General features: G+C 32.7%; 2 protein-coding genes across 2 annotated transcripts; both read left to right on the forward strand.

The window, feature by feature from the left end:
• The first annotated feature begins 851 nt into the window (after nt 1-851).
• LOC143539338 (topless-related protein 4-like) lies at nt 852-2,301 on the forward strand. Its single transcript, XM_077032675.1, has 3 exons — nt 852-968; nt 1,066-1,170; nt 1,467-2,301. The coding sequence occupies exons 1-3, from the start codon at nt 858-860 to the stop codon at nt 1,896-1,898; spliced, it is 648 nt and encodes a 215-aa protein (XP_076888790.1). The 5' UTR covers nt 852-857; the 3' UTR covers nt 1,899-2,301.
• Nucleotides 2,302-4,415: 2,114 nt separating this feature from the next.
• Nucleotides 4,416-7,393, forward strand: LOC143539309 (phosphatidylcholine:diacylglycerol cholinephosphotransferase 1-like). The gene is made up of 3 exons (XM_077032654.1): nt 4,416-4,982; nt 5,766-5,903; nt 7,088-7,393. The coding sequence occupies exons 1-3, from the start codon at nt 4,590-4,592 to the stop codon at nt 7,391-7,393; spliced, it is 837 nt and encodes a 278-aa protein (XP_076888769.1). The 5' UTR covers nt 4,416-4,589.
• The last annotated feature ends 14,268 nt before the right edge of the window (nt 7,394-21,661 follow it).

Genomic DNA, 21,661 nt, shown 5'->3' on the forward strand with positions numbered 1-21,661 from the left:
ATAGCAAGCTTAGTTTGTTAACAAAATAAATTTAATACTGCGAAGCTCAGGCTCAAGTTTGTTTAAGCCAGACTCATTTCAAACATTAAGTACGCGGATCAAAAATAGTTTACACGTTACAAGCGACTCGACTTGTTTACATCCCAGTATCACGCACAAGTGCATATAATAATTATGTCACACACTTGTTTAAAATGTACTTAACTAATCATGTGAATGTAATATATTTACTTACATACTTTTGATTATCAGGGAAAATGAACAGCTGAGAACTTACGTTGATAATAAAACCGAAAGAGCTAAACTGGTTCAAGAACTCAAGAATCTGTATGAAGCAAACCCGGTCTTGCACGAAAAGCGCAAGTTTCCTACTTTGAGTCACGGAAGGCTGCGGTTATTAGTTAACCAGGGGTAATTAATATTACTTAATATTACTTGCATGATGTTAATTTAATTTCTACTGTTTTGATCAATGTATTAATTTATAACTTTATATGAACAATGTTTGCAGCCTAAACTGGCAGCACAAACTATGCAAGAACCCGAGTCCTGATCCTGAAGTCACAACGCTCTTCGAGGATCATGTTTGTGGGCCGTCACAAGCTGCTTCGACTTCAGCTCCAGCACCAGCACCAACACCAGTGGCTAATAATCAGATAACGCGTCCTATTCCTAGACGTGGAGCCTTCTTGCATCCGGTATATGCTGATGCTGAAACTCTTTAACTTATACAAGGTTAAAACTGCTAATATTAATGTTTTTTTTTAATGATTTGGTTTTTGTAGGAGTTTCTTCAACCAATCGAACCACCGGTTTCTCTTCATGCGCCTCACAGTGAAGAGTTGGAAGACCAGATTATGTCAGATGTCATAGATGAACCTCCGCTTGTCCCAAGCGGACCAAAAGAAATCACTGAACCATCGCAAATTCGTTCCCTCAGACTTCCTGATACTCTTTTACCAGTTGAGGTAAGTATGCCTTATTTTCCAACCTTAATGAAACAACATGATATGTAATATACTTTTGTGAATTTTGTTTAATCCTTTTTTTTGTTTGTATATTTAGGTTTTAAAGATTGTGCACTATGGTGACGGCATACTCGCACTTGCTTATAATGCTGTACACAAATTGTGGAAATGGCCGAAGAACGCCCAAACCCAAACCGCAAATGTAATAAAAAAAATCATGATATGATTATTAGTGTCTCTCGCTAAACGTACACCACTACCTTATATCCAGACACCATGCGTCACCTATACGACTTGTATAGGTTCAAAAGTTTTGTCATATAGACCTATACGATGCATATAGTTCTTAAATGATGAATTATCTGTCAGGGTCTATATACAACTCATATATACCTATAGGCCTATACGAGTCGTATATATAGGCCCTGGTGTATGGTTATCACATCCCTTATTAGTTTATTACTTAGAATTCAACTTACAAATGTGTTTGTATTATAGGCAAGTGTTGATGTGGCACCACAACTGTGTCAGCTTAGGAGTGGCATCTTGATGACAAATGATATTAAAGATGTTAACCTGGAAGATAGACTTGCCAGCCTTGCTGTTTCCGATAACCATTGTTATGCTGTCTCGACATCAGGCGGCAAGATATCGCTGTTTAACTTGATGACTTTTAAGGTAAATGATCATAATAACATTCATGTTTCTTTTTTTTTTTTTTTTTTTTTTAATGTATATATTGATGCTAGCAAACTTTCTTTCCTGTTGCAGACAATGTCATCATTCTTGGCGCCACCACCGACAGTAACAAGTCTAATTTTGAGTCCTGTAGACAACAACATTGTTATTGCTGGAATGTTAGATGGCTCTATAATTTTCTACAATGCTAAAAATAGCAAGGTACCGCGTCTCGCAACCAAAACTAAATAGTTTGTGCTAAAAACATATATAACTTTTGATAATATTGTTTTGTTGTGAAACTATTGAACATTTATAGATCATAAAGACGTTAAAATGTCACGAAAAGTGTGTAACTGGGCTCGCATTTGTCTTAGCAAAAAATGATTTAATCTCTATAGGAACCGACGGCCAGGTAAGTCACTCGCATAAGACGTTTAGTATTTTATTCGTTAAAATGTTTGTCTGATTCACTCATATATATATATACATATGACACTATGTTTCAGTTATGTGTGTGGAACACCGATAGCTGGAAGATGCGAACAAGCCAATTCATAGAGTTTCCAGCAAGAAGAATTAACAACCCGCATGCACCAACACGAGTGCACCTCAACCCGGCCGAGACACGCTTCATGGTAATTCATGAGAAACAGATAGCTGTTTTTGATAGAATTAACATGGGAACTTGTATTAAGGTACATTTAGCTAGTAACCATTTCATACGTCATAACTTCTAAATTTTAATAATTATTAAACATTTAAAAACATTGTTTTATTTTTCTTTTTCATATCTTGGTGACAGTGGGCCCCTCGATCCACAAGCGACGCTATAACAGATGCCGCTTATTCATGTGATAGTGAATCGATATTTGTGTGTGTCGAGGATGGAAGTGTTGGTGTCCTTGCGGCCAATACTGTCGAGTTGAAGTGTTGGATAAATTGTGCAGCGTATATGCCATCGAACTTCAGGTATATATATATATATCGTTGTGGTGACGAATTTATATATATATTTTTTCTCATGTAAAATGATGAAAATTTCTTTTTGCAGTGCGATAAGGGCGCATGCTAATACAATTTCAGCGCACCCTAACAAGCCGAACCAATTTGCGTTAGGCGTTTCTGATGGCGCAGTTTATCTACTTGAGCCACCCACCAACACTGATTTGGACCAGGTGATGGTGGATTAATCGGGAGCATGCATGTGTTGGTGAATTCGTTATCTGGCCCAACGGGTTAATGATGAGATATTAAGTTAAACATGTTTGGTTTATCTATTAATGGTTGTTAGATAAAGACATTGTATGTGTTGTGAATTATGAACTTTGTTAGGCATTTATGTTTTTTAAGTTTGTTTTAATCTTCATGGTGTAATGATATTCTGTTAAAGCTTAATTATCTATGGTTTTTTTTAATGAGTTTCATGATCATCTTTAAATTTTGTGTGTGACATATTTGCATCAAAGTCACATAATTAAGATTAAGGAATATATTATTGTCATTGTATTACTTTGTTTCATTATTACATATAATAAGACATGATCAAGATTATTTTTAATAATATTCACTAAAATATTAGTAGTAACATTTCTTTAATGTTAGCGAAATCGGATATTGTGGCAAATTTGTGTTTGGTTGAAAATTCTAATTAATACTGACATCTTTCGAATCGATAAGACAAATGTTCATTCTTATGAACCATATTTCGTTAATTAGGATTAATGGAACCGGCTATAATTAACTAAAAAATAATTAAGTCGCCCATATATCTATCAATTGAAAATACTACAAATCCATAACACAGCATATTTCATTTACATATTTGATTATATATCTTTGTTACTTTTCCTAGCCTCATATAAGCAAAACCAATGTCTATATGAGATTTTAGTGAAAGCATATAGACATAATGACAATAAAAAAAATACATATAAATCATTTGATATATAGCAAAAACTAAATAAAATCGAACCTTGTGTTCTGGAAGAGAGGTAGTGTCCAAAAGATAATCAAGGGGCGCCATTGTTGAAGAAACAAAGGAAATTAAAACCCTAACAAATTAACTAAAATGGCACACACTATTTATAAGAAGTTGGGTCAATATAAAACTATCTCTAACACGGCTAAAAGTCATATGTCAAAAAGTAATAGTATAGTGTGTTTAACGAACTATAATTTAATCAAATTTTTTTCTTAACAAAAGTACTAGACATGCATGTAAATGAACCGAACGCACATGAACACGGATATGTTTCTTTCATTTCACTTTAAACGAACACAAATACGAACACTTAAAGCAACCAATATTTTGGTTTTCGTGTGTTATAAAAAATAACATGTTCGTGTTCGTGTTCGTGTTCGTTTATGTTTATTTATTTAAAATCTAAACAGACATAAATTTATTTAAAATCTAAACGGACATAAATTAACATAATTGAACAAAGATAAACAAACATAATTGTATATATATGAACATAATTAAATGAACACAAACAAACATAAACTAATATAAATATACATATATGAACAAACATAAACGAACATTTTTAAAAAGGAACATATACGACGAACATTATGAAACGAACGTTCACAAACATAATGAAACGAACGAAATATGTGTTCATACTCATTTGTTTTATTAAACGAACACAAAATTTTTGTTCATGTTCGTTCGTTATTAAATAAACGAACATAAACAAACTTTCTGCTAAACGGTTCATGAACAGTTTGCCGAACGTTCGGGTCATTTACAGCGAAGACGAAAGAAAGACACGTACTACATACTGCATGAGGGTTCCCCACTTGAGATCTGAACATATTATTATTCTTATTCACTTTACATCACCACCTCACACTTTCTCACATACTATGTAATCTCCGCCACTCACCACCTATATATACCACCACCACCATCATATTCCACCACTTATTCCGGCCACAATGAATGGTACGGACAACAATCTCCACCAACGTTCAACACCACAAACAACCACCACCATATTCAAAACCAACACCATTTCCTTTAATAACTTGATCAACCTCAAGAAAAATAATAATAATAATACAAAGACACCTACATCCACATATCCGTCCTTAACCGATGCTTCGGTTTTACGATGGACGAAAACCGACGTGTTCGGGGTGCTCAAGTACCACCCGGTCCCGTGTTTCTTTGCGGTTTCCTTGTTGTTCTTCATGGGTGTGGAGTATACACTCCAGATGATTCCGTCGTCCGCTCAGCCTTTTGATATCGGGTTTGTGGCCACCGGGTACTTGCATCGGGTCCTTGTTGCTTGTCCTACGCTTAATACGGTTCTTTCAGGGCTTAATACGGTAATAAGGGTCATGCTATAGCTATACCACGTACATTTGATCTCATGCCCATCACACGGTATAGATAAAAAATAAAGTCAAACTTTGAAAATTATTGATACCGTATTTAATTATATGAATACCATTTTAATTATTGAAAAATAATATATATGGTGTTTATAATTATTATTAAGGAATATGTTTAAAAAGTGTTGGAAAGTTGTGACAATATAATGTGTCGGAATTGTGTCACAAAGGAATTTTTGACGAGGGTTTTTTAGTCATGCCCATTGCTTCGGAATATTGGTGGTGTGTGACGCTTTATGGAAGCATTTTTGTGTCACAAACCTCTCAGTTTTCTAGTAGTGAGCCAAACTTTGAAAATCATTTGTTAGAATGGTCATGCTGGTCATTGACAGTCAAACTTTTGAATTTTTTTTTTGTCAAATCAACCATCTGTTCTCTAACCGGATGGCTGCTTAAAAACAGTGTGATATTAGATGTCAATGAGGTTAATTTCCGACATGCACATTCCGTCGGAGTTGTGGTGTGTGACACATTTCCGATGCATTTTTTTGTCACAAACCTATCGATAAGTTGAAAATTATTGGTCAAACAGCCGTGCTGACAGTAATGGTCAAAATATGTTTTATTTTGTGTCTAAACAACCGTCTGTTCTCTATCTGGACAGCCGTTTGAAACTGCCTTATTGAAACAAATTAAGAGAGAGGGGTCTGATAAATCGGTTCACATAATTGAATTTTAACTATTAATTGTGAGTATATATGTTAATTTGAATGTAAGGTGTTTGTGGGGATGCAAACAGCGTATATAATCGGGACGTTGGTGATCGAAGGGCGGCCGAGAGCCACCGTGGCGGCGCTGTTCATGTTTACATGCAGAGGGATTTTGGGTTATTCTACACAGCTTCCTTTGCCTGAGGTATATATATATATATATATATATATATATATATATATATATAATTCTGTCAATCTTCATTAAAATGTTGCATTTAACTTGCACAATCATGGAATTGTTTTAATTATTAGTTATGTTAATTAGTTCTCAACATTTTTATAAAAAATGGGCACATTAATGTAAGTTTTAGAAATAGTTGAAGTAAAAGTCTAGAGTTAGGTATATACATAACTACCTTTACCTAGAGAAGACCAAGAATCATTGTTTTAAGTTTTAACTTACATATGTGTCAAAACTCAACCTATAATTTCATTATATGATTCTTGTGAGTTGTGACTCTGTAGTTGAAAATTGAAATAATATAGTTTATGTTTGTATATATTTTAGAACGGAATATCACTAAAATGGCCATCTTGACCGATAAGTTTATCAAAATAGCCTTTGACTTTTAAAAGTTTTTAATTAAATAATGTTTATTTGATAAGTGTTCTTGGTGCAACAACATTATTCTCCTACGCTAGAAGGAAATTGACGAAGTAATGATACCAAGTGGAATATTTTGATTAGCTAAAATACGGTTTTAACTAAAAACAAGATGATCAATAATAATATTTTTATAAAATTAAGGGTCAAAGGCTAATTTGTTCATTTATAAATTAAAATGACAATTCTAAGAGCATTCCCGGTAGACCCTCCATATATATATATATATATATATATAAAATAAAAATTACTACATCAATTTTCTCTCATTTACAATTACATAATATTTTTTTTATACATTTATCATAACATTTTTTCCTTCCTTAACTCACAACAACTTTTAAAAAAGTATTATAAAACTATGGAGGGTAAATAATATTTCTCAAAATTTACTCACAACAGTAACTTTTTCCTTTTTTTCCCACTTACAAGTGCTCCATAAAATATAGAAAACACATGTAATATGCATTTACATAGACTAAAAATCTTTTATGAAGGACATGATAAATGACAAAGACTTTTACTTGTTATTCTAAGTTTTTAACCATCATACATACGACATTTACTAACCATACAATCGTTTATCTTGTCATACTATATATCTAAAGCATTGTTTACAAATACTTACATAGTTTTTTACTTAAAAGTTGTATCTATATTAAATGTCTCCTTACACATATATGCGTTCATAACTATAATTAAAACTTTGTATATATGGGCAGGGATTCTTGGGTTCGGGAGCAGACTTTCCAGTAGGGAACGTGTCGTTCTTCTTGTTCTATTCTGGTCACGTAGCAGGATCCGTGATTGCATCACTTGATATGAGAAGAATGCATAGGTGGGAGTTGGCCTTTATATTCGACACGTTGAACCTTTTACAAGTGGTGAGGTTACTAACCACCCGGGGTCACTACACCATTGACCTAGCCATTGGAGTAGGAGCAGGCATGTTGTTTGATTCCCTCGCTGGTAAATACATGAAGAATGCTATGAGGCGCGGTAGTATTGAAGAAATAATACACCATTGACCTAGCAAAACCGATCTCACTAATCATGAGCTAGCTCTTCAATGTCAAATTAGGTGTTAATATTTGGATATTTTGTTTTTGTTGAGAAAATATAGAACCTTAGTTACCTTACAACAGTTTCTTTAAGTACAACTAATTTTCAGTAACTTTTATTTTGCTTATAAAAATTTGGAGATGATGTGGCATACCTTGATTGTTTGGTGCCAAGTGATCAAGTGGTTTTGGGGAGTGCCCCATCACCCATTAGACTATTTGAATTGGCGCCATGCAACAACGTAATACTGAATCTTGTAACTTTTATTTAGATGAGTCTGTTGCTATTACATTATATTATGTTATATTTTGTTCATACATTGAGTTTCCGCAAGAAAATTCCACTAGTTTTATATATAAATCAGTGAGAGAGTTCACTTCTATGGTCATAAATATAGTTTATCATGATATGTTTTATAGGGAAAACTTTTATACTTTTGGTGAGAACATTAATTCTTGCAAATTACTTTAATTGTGAAATTTATGCAATTAATAATAAATCAAGCAGGCTTTAGGCCTTCAGGTTGGGCTAAAAGAAACAGAGCAGGCCTGCTTAGGCCTTGTCTTGCTAAATCGATACAGCCCAAAAGTTAGGGAGAATTGGGCTTCCATCTTTTGGGTGTTGGGCTGTTAGACTTACGTGAAACAAGTAGAGGTGAGCAAACTGAGTTTTACTGGAAACTGGGAACCGGATAGGAACTGGTTCCAAGTTTGGACATCAAAGTCAAGAATCGGGTGGGTAGAAATGGTTTGGGGTATTGGGTATGGTTGGGGATTTTGACTTAGTTTGCTGGGTTTTTATTGGGTTTTGGCTGGGTTGGGTTGGGTTGGGTTTGAGTTTTGGTAAGGTAAAGGTGGAACCGGTTCTGGTGGGTTTAGTTCGGTTCTGTGTCAAGTACAGAACTGCGTTTTATGCCCACCTCTAGAAATAGGGAACCTTTATTAATATTCCATAAATTAAAATTCAGAGCCTAGACTCTTATAATTGTTTAATACTGTTAAGAAAACTTAGTTAAGGGCTTCGGAATTTAGAAAATTACTAGAATGTAAAGAAGGTTTTTGAGATTAATATATATTATCTAACAAGAATGTAGAGAAGGATTTTAGAAAATTACTAGAATATTAAATGAATGATAAATGAATTATAGATTTATATTATTTTTAGTGTAAGAGATGAAACTAAAACTTTGAAAAAATAAAACCCTCACATTGTTCTTGTTGGAAATGTAGCCAGGCTAATGTAACAAAGTGAGCTCAAAATGTAGTAGATCGATCATCGATCAAACATAGTAACATCTGAACACAAAAACCGAAAACGAAACACAAAAATGATGGTTGCAACATGATCACCATTATCATTCCATGCAAGCAAATAAAAATGCATCATCAAAGGTATAAAAGACAATAAGATACACTCCAAGAAATTAGCACAAGAAAGGAATAACACTGGGACAATTTTCTTCTCCTTTTTCACTCTAAATCAATGGCCTTATATAGGCTTACAAAATAAAATCAAACTTAAATTAACTAAAAGAATTACAAAGAAGCAGCATGCATGGGTGTTATGCAGGAACATGGGATGTGGAATATGTATGGCTACTCAATATGAAATCGACTCATTGGCTACGCCTGCTAATTTTTGTTGCAACAATGATGGATTGATCGAAGCTTGATTATTTGCCTGCAAGAACTGATTGATGATGAGTTAAGTGAGGACAAAATATGTTCTTATGCAAAATATATATAGAAAGGATTAATGTTAATTTATACTCCATACTCCTTCCATCCGGTTACACTTATATGTGAAGTGCCCGAACATTTCACACCCGTAGCATCTAAAGTACTTATGTCTCTATTGAAGTCTCCTCGACTAGATTCTCTTCCACGTTCATACTCTATTTTATTAAAATAAACTTGGCTCAACTTACATATAACCAATCTCTAGACTTATACTTATATTGACCACAATGACTCAAACCAAAATGAGTTAAACCCTAAATAAACTAACTAATTATACTAGATAAACTTAACAGTAGTTTAAACTAGACTTTTAATTCAAACTTAAAACTCTATCTATTTTCTCATTATCTTTTTCTTCTTCTTCTTCTTTTGAATTGTGAATCATGATTATTTCTAACAGACTACACGAAATGAGCAATCTCGATCTAGACGTATCTTCTTTTCCTGCAACCCACGGGGTTGATCGCCGCCAAACTATCTAAGTTAATAGAGCAAATGGTAAATCATTTAACAAACTTAATTTGTGGTTTAGCAAGTGATTTTTATGTCACACTTAAAAAGTGCTAGATAATTATAAACTAACTAATTATAAAATTTCACACATTTATAAATTGCATGAATATTTACTCTCAAGGCCAGCTCAACGAATGTGGAGGTCTAAATTGAAATAAGATTTTGTGGTCTTTTTATGACAATTGTTAATGAAACAAAAATTCCTTATTACAAGTTTTGAACTCATAACCTATATTTTAATAACAACTAAGCCTACTTTGAGTTTACTTTACCCATTATAATATATCTATATACATATAATGTTTTTTTAGACTTGAAGACCTTAATTAAGTGTAAGCCTAAAACCCTAACTTGTTTTCCCTGTCTCACGAGTCACCCCTGCTTACTATGTTTCATGAGAAGTTTTATCATAAAAAGTATTTATTTCTACATCTTAAAGTATCAATGTTTTAAAATCAACTAGCTAGTTACTAGTCATGGCATATTTCTCGACCTTTACTCATAATTTCTTGCACTTAAATTTTAAGTGTATCTATATATTATAAACTTTGCAAATTCGACTAATTGCCGCAAGAAACTTACCTCGGATTGGATGATGTGAAGTACCCTCTCGTTTGCTCTAGTCGAAGTGCAGCTTATAATGTCAAGCCCTTCTTCTACAAGTGTTTCTAATACTCTTGAAAGGAGAAACCCATCATGAATTGAACAACTATTTATAAAAATATGGAGTCCTTCATTGCAACTGTTAACCACGACTGTATTTGGGATCAAATTCCTTAAGCTTTTATTGGTATAACTACTCATTGACGTTAAGTTCTTGAGCTTATCTCTTTTGACACCCAACTCTTTAAGGTTTTCCTACATGTGTTTGATATACTTCACTGTCTGCTTCGTTTGATCCGGTGTAGAACGTTTTCCCTAGACACCAAATCCGACAACAAATAATCATGTCTACAATTTTTTTCTTTCTTTTATTATTATTATTATTATTATTATTGTTAAAGCTATAAACGAACATTAACATAAAATTTGTTCAATTAGTTAAATTAAATGAACGAACATGAGCAGACCAGATCACGCTCTTTCAATTGTATTCGTGAATGTTACATTATATGTTCGTTCTTGGTAGTTGATATTTGTTTGTTCATGAAAGGTTTTATGACAATGGCATTTTTTAGTTCTATCATATATATAGATTTAATTAAGCAAAATTATAACTATTAATCAAAAATATATATGTGAGTATTATGTGATAATTTATATGCACATTAATTACATATGAATATATGAATGTTAAAAAACACCAACACAAACTTGGTAGCCCGACTGAACCATTTACACAAATCATTCTCGGTTAGCCAAATTAAATAAAACATTGTTTGTATTCATTCATGTTCATTCGTTTGTGACTGTTAACCTTTCATGAACCAAGTTCATTCTTATAATCGACGAACATGAATAAGAAATTATGTTCGGTTATTTATGAACCATTTGTGTTTCCGATAAAGGCTTAGCGGACAAATATGAACAAGGACTTGTTCGATTCATCTACAACCCTAAATACTATATTATTATTATTATTATTATTATTATTATTATTATTATTATTTCAGCTTAATTCTAAATCAAGAAACTTTGATAAACATATTCACACTAGTATGTAAAACCTAAAGCTCACCTTGATGAATTCAAGTGGAAGTAGACCTCGAAGTGAGGCATAAAGATCCGCCATTTGTTTCCTTCGCTACTTCTCGTTATTGCCCCCTAACTATAGATCAGATCCAGCAGACAAGAAAGAAAATTCCGCACTGCTGCTGAGTCGTCAGACTTATCCACCAAGGGATTCGTGGAATTTATGTGGATTGCGTTGGGGGAAATCTACCAAAGCTAGGCAGATAGATAGACTCCTTTCCCGCTGCTAAGGGAGAGCAAGAAAGAGAAAAATGATTGTTTTTTAACCAGCGCCCCTTTTTGGGATGAATCAACTTTTTGTTTGTATGATCATCTTTAGTACCATCCTCTACAACATGATCAGTAGTAGAAGAACTAGGGTTAGCCTGTTGATTAATATTCCCATCCATAGGAACATGATCATGAAGATCCGCTAGAAGATCTTGTTGATTCAACTCACCCGACCCCAGATCTTCAGTTTGCTGCAAAGTAAACATGATAATATATGATGTTAATCAAGATTAATCCCACCTGTACTTGTAGTCAACTTTTGTGTTATGGGGAACATATATATCATAGTATCAATTCAACATATTATTTTAGTAGTGGTTGTTGGAGATGATCTGCTTAATTAGGTAGTGTTGATATGATATGAGATCTTCAACAGTTGGGACACTGATGATATGATGAAGATTACTAGGAATCTTTTGATATCATGTATCTAACTTTTGTTATGGAAATCATTTGGAAACCCTAAACCAGACCAAGTGCTTTTCCTTTTTTTAAGGTTATTATTTAAAATGTCTTTTAGTGTGTGTACAACCAGTCAGTATGAAGCCTTCAGAATTAATGGAAACTTTTTGAACAAGCAAATGATGTTTTAAACTTGGCTGGAGTTTCAGTATATTTTAAAGAATTTTCAATTTTCACTAAACTAGGTATTGTCGGCGCATTGTTGCGGTTCGTTTTGATTAAAATTCATATCGAAATGTAGATAAATATAAGCGTTCCGTGATGGAATATATATTTGAGAAGAAACAAAATATGTCATATATTGATCGAAAATTATAAAAACGAATACCGACATCGGTTCCAACAATACATACACCAGTATGTATTGACGTTATTTGGTCGGTATCACTTTTGATTCGTTTACTTAGTTTTGATTTTGAATTGATCAAGGCTTTAAGTTTCACTGCTACAAAAATAGGTATCTGCTATGGCTAAATCCGTAGCAAATCCATAGTAAAATGAGTATTTGCTACGGATTTGATCCGTAGGTATACACGTTTCTTAGTTAATTTATTTGTTATAGATTTTTGCTAAGGAATAATTTTGTGACGATTTTAGCTACAAAAATAGACGTCGTTATTTTAGCTATGTTAGCTACATAAATGTTTGCTAATAGCTAAAGGTTGTTAACTATGAAATTTTAGTACTCTCTTCGTCCCATTATAAGTGTCTAGGTTTGAAAAAACACAAAGTTTAAGGTGGATTGAATGATTATTAAATGACAATAATGCCCTTGAAAAGTGGGTCCATAAATATTGTTTATTAATGTTAGTTGTGTGTGTTTAAGGGTAAACTTGGAAATTGACTAATAAATTTTGAAAGTGAACCCTTGTAATTGGACAAATAAAAAATGAAATGTGGACATTTATAATGGGACGGAGGGAGTACGTTTTTTAGCTATGATATTTTGAAATAATTTATAATTTTGCTACCGAGTTTTAGCTACTATTTTGGCTATGGATATATCTAAAGCTTTTGCTACAATATGACTGCGGAAATTTGCTATGGATTTTGCTACCAATTCTTACAGATCGACTTTGTACGATTTTCGCTACAAATGTAGCTACAAAAGTTCACATGATTTCGCTACAGATTATATAGTGCTCCATCGAGCGGGTGACATTAGCGTTGGCTGATCAGCTGGTCTCGTGCGGTTTTAATTACATTACTCATCTTTACGTGAGACATCCCGGGTCACGTATACTTATGATCAAATATGAACCCATTCATATTTTAGAATGAGTGGGGCAAAACCTTTAGCTTCAAATTCAAAGAATGTGGTCATGTACAACACTTGACCATCCCGTACGTACAATATAATTATCCTATATAGTACTCCAATTATATACCCACCAAATCTCTGAGCTTTTTGCTTACAACTTTTTTATTACTATAAAGGATTTGGGGAATCATATATTTGAAAATAAAAGTCTATTTTTATTACTAAATTGAAATTAGTTTGTTTATAGCTTCTTTGGTCGGGTGGTTAATTTAATTTTTGGTGATGTAGATAATGGTACATTGGTATGTTTTGTGTAAGCACGATTTCAAGCAGACTTAAGTGAAGATGTAGTGAATGTGTTTTTTTTAGACCTACCATTCTTGACAGTGTTAAAGGGAAAATGACCAAAACCTCCGTTTTACCAGTTAAATTAAACAAAATATTTATTTGACCATCTTTTTTTCAAAATGGCCACATCGAATATAGTCAATCAGCCTATTGAGTAATCACGCGTCAAATATATCTCGGCGGAAGTCAAACTCTATCAGCGAAGCAAATAAATTTCATCGGAAGACGAAAATATCTCATCGGAGCCTAAACATATCTCGTTGTAAGAAAAAGAAAAGCTCGTCGGAACGCCTAAAAATCTAGTTGGTTCGACGAGTCTATTTATTTATTTTTAAATATGGGCATCAGTTGGATAATGACACGTGGCATGACCTAGTTGGTTGAAAAATCTAGTCGGGTGATGATTATTAAGTAGTTGAGTTGACTGAATTTTAGGTGAAACTTTAGGAAAGCCCGTTCAAATGGACAAACGGTTTTCTTTTTTTCTTTAATATATATATTTCCTTGATGTTTTTATTATAACTTGTTGGTAGTTTACATAGTAAAATTTATCAGTTAATTGATGTTAAAATTACAATTTAATACCCTTTTTTAATTCTATGTGATATTTTTTTCTTCCTTTTTCTCATATATGGGCTGCTTGGACTTAATATGGTTTTGTGGGCTAATCAAAGGTGTTTAACTGTTTATCAAACCCGTCTCCTTGCTAGCTAATGAAAGTACTTATTTTTGTATTCAGTCATTTGTTTATCCACCATCTTTTTTTTATCTTTGTTTTCATCTTTAAACATTTAAATTACTTATTTTTGTATTCGGTCATTTGTTAAACATTTGAATTGCTTGTATTATCAACTTAAGAATAAAATATTTTAACGTTATTACTGACATGGTATCAGATTCATAAGCTCTTGATTCATTGTTCTTAGTTAAAAATAAGTTTCAGTTTTGTTCTCAATTAGTTTTATGTTGTGTTTTTCTCTTTGTTAATAGGCGTCTGCCGTGCTATTTTTGGTCCGAGTACAATTAGGTTTACTCTCTTCTTGACAGTATAAGATTAATAGCATTATGTTATCCAGATTACAACCAATTCTTGGGCCATATGCATATCTTCTAATGTGCATCTTCAGTTTTATATAACATGTTGTGAATTAATGGCATCTATTAATCTAAATGTGGATATTTACCCACCATCTTCAGTTTCTGTTATACTTTTACCTAATGTTTTAAAAACCGGTTTTTAACTTGTATCGGATTGGGTTAAGAAATGCTACAGCCGATTGAACCTTTGAATAATTACCTTGTAATTTCATATTAAAGCAACTTCAATTCAAAAAATAACCCAATGTATATGATTCCATAATAAAATATAATCTAAATAGTTAATCCATAATAAAAAAGTAATACAAAAGCACTTGATTTTCGGAAAATAATCTAAAAGTTTTCTCGTTTCAATGTTAATCGTCAGGTTAAAAGTAATTTTATAAAAATACGAACCGCAAAATATCAAAAATCTATTGGGCTCAAAACTAGTATTTTAGAAAAGTAATGTTATAGCAAACCGCCCAAAATACCGGCGTGATATGCGAAAACCGATATTACCAGTTTAATCGGCTGGTACAAAATGACTTTTAAACCATTGCTTTTACCTATTGATCAGGATTAATCCTAACTCAAGAAATGTTTACAAAATGTGTCTCTTATTGCAAATCGATGTGTTCAACACTCAATGCCAAAAAAAACTATAGAATCATGTCCTTTAAGATTATTTTTTAGTTGAAGTCGTATTTTTGTGGAACTATGGATTTATGGGGCTAGTCATACTGGTATAATAAGCTGGATATAACCGGTTGTATCATTTCTATGCTCATCTTGGCACAATAAAATAACCGATTTTTAAAACATTAGACAGCTATAGTCACCAAGGGTTCTCTTCCGTTAAATACGGTAATACACCACACGAAGTTAATGAAACACTATTGATCGATCTGACCACACAACCTAAAAATGTGTTTGTGACTTTGTGTGTGGGACGTAGAACACTATTCAAACTCCCCCAAACTCCCAACTTGCCTGTGGTTGTCACATTAACTTTTTACTGAAAACAAAAGGCGAAAACAAATCAGTTTGTACATGTCTGGGATGTTCATGAGCCGAATTAAATTGATTATTAACCAACTGTACAAATGTTGGATTATTAAAATCTAATTTGTCAAAACTTAAAAATCTAGTAATAAAACAAGGAAACTTACTCTCACTGGAATTCTATTAAAATAAATCTTACTCCATTGAGTTTTATCCGAATTTCAAACTGTTGTTTCAGGAGTACTTTTGATTGAAGAAGATTATGAGTTGATTGATATAAAACTTACCCTAAAACAATGATCCAAATGACTTGATTATTGTTAATTAGAAGTTTAAACACCGAGTTGAAGAACCGTTTAGTTGTTTGGAGCATTGTTTCGAGATATGTTTTACATCAGTCGACTCGTATTCTTCTACCAATCAGAAGCCCTGAAACATCATTTTGAAATTGGGATAAAACTTAATGGGGTTAAGTTTTTGTTAGTGGAGGTCCAATGAAATAAATTATTGTGAAAGGTGAGACTGGTGGCTGGCATATTTTGAGTTAAGATTATTATCGGCTAACTATAAAAGGATTAGATTATTAAAATCCAGCTTCCCATAAAACAAACTTTAAAACGCTTTTCTTAAGACACGATCTATTAATAAAACAAACTTGAAAACACAAACATTTTTTCTTTCTTTTATATTATACTCTAAAATAATAAATATGATTTGGTTATTTGAAGAAACTAACAACATTTAATATTGAAATCAGAAAAATCAAACAAAAGAGAGAGAGAACTTAAGGAAAAAAACGGTCAGATCACACAGCAAACAAGACATGTGAAAGTACGTACATATAATCTTAAGTTATTGAGTGACACTGACTTAATTTGATATGGTTGGTTTGTAAATGAGCCGGTTTCAAGCTAGTTTTTCATCCGTTATTTAAACGAGCTGGCTCGGTTTGTAAATAAGTTGATTTCAAGTAAGCTTTTCCCGAACGAATATTGAGAAACTTTGGGTCAAGCGATTTACACAACTCCAAGGGTGTGTAGAAATAAGGCAGTGTTATATATTATAACATCACCCTTTAATAATTATAGAAGTTGATTCATTTTCACAAAATTACTATTTTGGATATTTTATATATATTTCCACGTATCTATAGTTCCAAACCACAAGATCAAATGGACCCATTACTGTTCAACTGGGCCGAAGATGACAATACTTGTTCCATTTAGGTGGTTGTCAACAATCGTGTGACAATCGTGTGAGACTGAGATTATTAGTAAGTTTACTATGTATCATTCATTTGATAAGATGACATTTGATACTGAATTCAAACAAATTAAATTTATCGATGACTTTGTGATTAGTGTTAAACTTTAGGCAAGTGAATCAAGAACAATAACACGAAATTTGTAGAATTTTCTACGACTCTTCTATTAAGAAAACAACAAACGAGAAAAACTTAATAATATTGATACATTGAACCTAGATTATATATAAACCCGTGGTTCCTAATCCTAATCTATTTCAACTACATAATTTGAAACCAAATACAGTTAGAATTAAAGATAAGACTAATTTATCTATAATAATAAACTTATAACTATTATATACATTCTAGGAGTCTTTAATCTGAGTTGGTGTTGGACACGTTTAACAGTTAGGACATAGTGTGTGGATAAACGGCAGATCCAAAACTTTTTTTTGTTAGTGGTCGCAAAAGTTAGCCAAGTAAGAAAGGATGAAGTCAAAATGAGTAGAGTAAAAAATAATTACATAAAATCATATCAAAAAGATCAAACACTTTAACTCAACATAAGTTTGAGATTTGTCAAATGGTTTAACCTAATAAGTTACGATGCCACTAAAGGATGCAAATTGACATGTTGACATTATGCATATACCCTTTTGCCTTTGTCATGCATTTTGATGGTATTTTTGGTGCATTATTATGAGTAAGTTGATTATGTACATTTGTTTATGAGCATAAACATAAGTTATTTTTGACAAGTGTCCATTATACTGGTTACAATTTAAACGAATAGGTCACTAAACCATTTATGTTGATGCACATAATTAATCCCAACCACCATGAATACACTAAAGTTGCCAAAAGGCAATTGGAAAGCTTGTAGGAACTAATATGAAAAGGAAGTTTAGTCGATGTTGATAACATATTAACATTGCACAAAGAAAATTTAATGTTATTTTTCTCATAAACATAGTGGGGTTCCTCCCCCACTAGCAACTTGATTGTACTCTAAATATAACTATTCATAATAATGCTTCTTTGTTCCTTAAAATTCACAATTCAAAACCATACTACAAACAGAATTAAAACAAGTTGAACAATAGAAATGAACAAAATAGCAAGGCATATGGAACTTGCAATATTGAACTTGATTTTGGTTTTGGTTTTGGTTTTGAAAATTACAAAGCTACGACACTTAACATGAAAAATAAATTTTGAAATAAAAAATAAACGAAAACAACAACAATATGTTTCATGACGAAGTAGTCAATTCAATCATACAGTTTTGTTATTTAAAGACAACTTTACTAAGACCATAAACCCGTTTCAATCATACAGTTTTACCAATTGATGAGAAGATAATTATCCTCAAATTAGTGATGACGCATCTTCTGTTGCAATGGGGCTCACCAAAAAATGAGTGAAAAGTTCGGGTTGTAATCTCATATGCAATCACATCCTCAATTTAGAGCCTAATCACTGAGAGATTTTATTTCGGCAAAGAGTCCCGAAAAGACGATTGAATCTCGACTTTCCCATGTCCGTTGACCGTATCCCGTAGGTAATGTGCTTCTATCCCAATTATTATAAACATCGATAACTTGTCCATAATCAACAACATATTACACAATTGCTTTAGTTTCAACGAAAGTTTGTACCTTAATTACGTAGGTGATGTGTCATATACATTACTAGTAGTGCGGGTCTCAACATCTCATAAATAGCATCTACATTTATCATTTTATGCTCGTGAATTAGTGTTTGATCATTGACACTATATAACGTTAAAAAGTTATATTATGTTTTTACGAAACGATAAATATATTCCTTAATATAATAAAATAATTAAATAAATGATATAAAAGTGTGTGTGGGTCATGTTATTGAAATTAGCATTCTTTAAACAAAAATGAGACTCGCTTGCCAATTATCATCAGATAATACCCGTCAATAATCTCTCGATGATGTTTCCGTAATTCCCTTGCTAGTCACTAGAGAAATCCTTTGAGAATGCATTAGTAATATAATTTACCCGCGCCCGTATTACCGGCATTAACACATAGAAAGTAAAATTTCATTTTGGAGAAGTTTTGACTCTTTGTATGTTATTTTGGAGATCTTCCAATGTATTTCAATATTAACGTCTCTTTTAGAATTCTTTTTAAATCTTTATTGTCTTTGAAATACGCCAACAAAATATAGTTTAAAAAAATATCAATGGGAACCCACGGTACCTATTTTTGTCTGCAAGAGTGGTTCCATGGATGGCGGCATATATAACACGCTTTTGAGTCACATCTTACGGCGGTGATTTCGTATAGTTTTTACTATTTATTTTTTTTATTTTGTGTGTAACATTTCAGGTTACTTGTAACATTTTTGATTTTTAAATAGGCACTTGTGTATAACTATATATTCCTTCTCAAACCAATTAAATAGTATAATTTATTAAAAGATTGGTTTAAGGTATAGTAGGGGACTGGGAAGCATCAAAGCTATGATAGTGTCTGATGATGATAAGATGTAAACAGTCTTATCTCTATCCTTTAGAAATAGAGAGACCGCTTATGGTGAGACTCACAGCTCGATAGTAGTTTTGCATCAAGTCTTGAGCATAAGGCACAAAACACTCAACCATTGGGACACCGACTGATTGGTGCATTTACCCTTGTTTTTCGGCCATCAACGCCACTACATGATGCCTAATTAACGTTATATCATTTTAACGTTATTTTCACAAAATCAGTAGGTCATAAAAATTAGTGCAATTTCACTTTTTCCCACCCGAGGGCCCACACATTTATAAATTATATGCGGGCACCGCAAGTAGGACGTGAGAAACATCAATTATAAAACAACTTAACTAATCAGTTCATTTCGCTTTAATTTATATTTAATTTTAAATTTTATAATTTTATAAATATTTAAATTAACAAATAACAAAACTAAAAGCACTTGGCATTTCACCCAAAGAGTTTCACCCTGAACCAGCTTTGTTATGACAGTCACCTGCAATATTGCGAGACCAGTCACACCCGCACCCATGCAATAGGATCGTTGCCGGTAGGAATAATAATGAAACTCAAACCCAATGGAAAAGACGGAAACAATTGAGACGAGTAATAATCCCCGTCCCATTAGGGTATATATGGGTCAAGTTGGGATTACTTTTGAAATTAATCACAAGATTGGGACGGGTATGCGGTTTTTAATATGTTTGATTACTCGACACAATTACTCGATAACATAGCACAATTTATCCGATAGCATAGCCCCATTTACAAGATTTTATAGCCAAATAACCCGACTTATAATATACCTATTTATTACTTATTTTTGGTGAATTATTTTTAGTATATTTTGGTAATATTCCTTAAAAGTTATTTATTTTTTGCCTTGAAGTCGTATTCGGTTTTTGAAACCGGTTTGAAGGAAGAAGACCCACAAAACACGATAATCTAAGTATCGACACCTATTTAGCAACGCATTGAATTGTTGAAAGTACCGACGCCTCTACACAAGATTGTAAGAATAAATTGTTGACATTCTAAAGTCAAATAGACAAATTTCAAAATTGATACAACTTCTTGCAATTAAAGGCTCAAATTGAGTTACTCTTTGGCCAAGCGTTTGTCAACAAATTTGTTGCAACAAGATCCGTCAAACCCTTTATTTCTCTCAATAGGCCTCAGTTAAATAAACACTTAACATCGTATTGTTTATTCTGAATTTCAAACTGGCATTTTGAGTTTTTTATCAGAATAATGATAAGAGTCAACTAATGTAAAAATTATTTTGAAACGGTGATCCATACAAAAGCAGTGGACTACTTTCCTCGTTCAAGGTCTTAACCATCGTGTACCTAGAAATATCCGAATATTATACAAGATTTACCAAGTAAAACGGTTTGTTGAAAGCAAAATCATGTGGCTAAAAATTTTCATATGTTGCATGCATGTACAAGGTTTTTGAATACAATGTGTTAAGTGTTCTCTATCCTCTTTATTCTCAATGTATAATTGAACTTCAGGGTAACCAAACCTGCGATCAAGAAATCGGCTATGCAGAAAAACTAAGCACAAGAAACGATGATATCTCAAGAGTAGGGGACGATGTAATTTTGGCTCCCTATGCGAAAATAGTATATTAGTTATTCGTTAAAATGCCATTAAAGAAGTGAATAACCACAATTTTGATTTGGATTTGGATAAACACGTAACTAATAAAGTTTAGAGTTACGCGCATGGTTGGTCCATGTGTTTTACAAATATTGCACATTTGCTCTTCAAACTTATCTAATTACAAACTTTATTTTAATAGTTATAACCTTATTGCTAAGGTGGTTTAGAGGTATAAAGTTTGTAACTACGATGGTCCTTATCCGTTAATGCAGTTAGCCAGTTAAACTTTTCAGTAAAGTATGTAGAATGACAAAACCATCTCCACTATCACTACCTACCATGGAGCCATCTACAAAATGAAATGAACATAGGCGAACAAAATTACTGAACATCTACAGACACTACGTGAAAATCGACTTTTAGCCACACATGTGGTCTGGGCGATTTGCCACACTTCGGCTTAAATGTGTGGCTAAAAGGTATTTGACCATGTTTGAAAA

Source organism: Bidens hawaiensis, unplaced genomic scaffold (genome assembly GCF_021521415.1).
Source record: "Bidens hawaiensis isolate Kalapana, Puna unplaced genomic scaffold, B.hawaiensis_p1.1 tig00011861_1, whole genome shotgun sequence".
NCBI lineage: Eukaryota > Viridiplantae > Streptophyta > Magnoliopsida > Asterales > Asteraceae > Bidens > Bidens hawaiensis.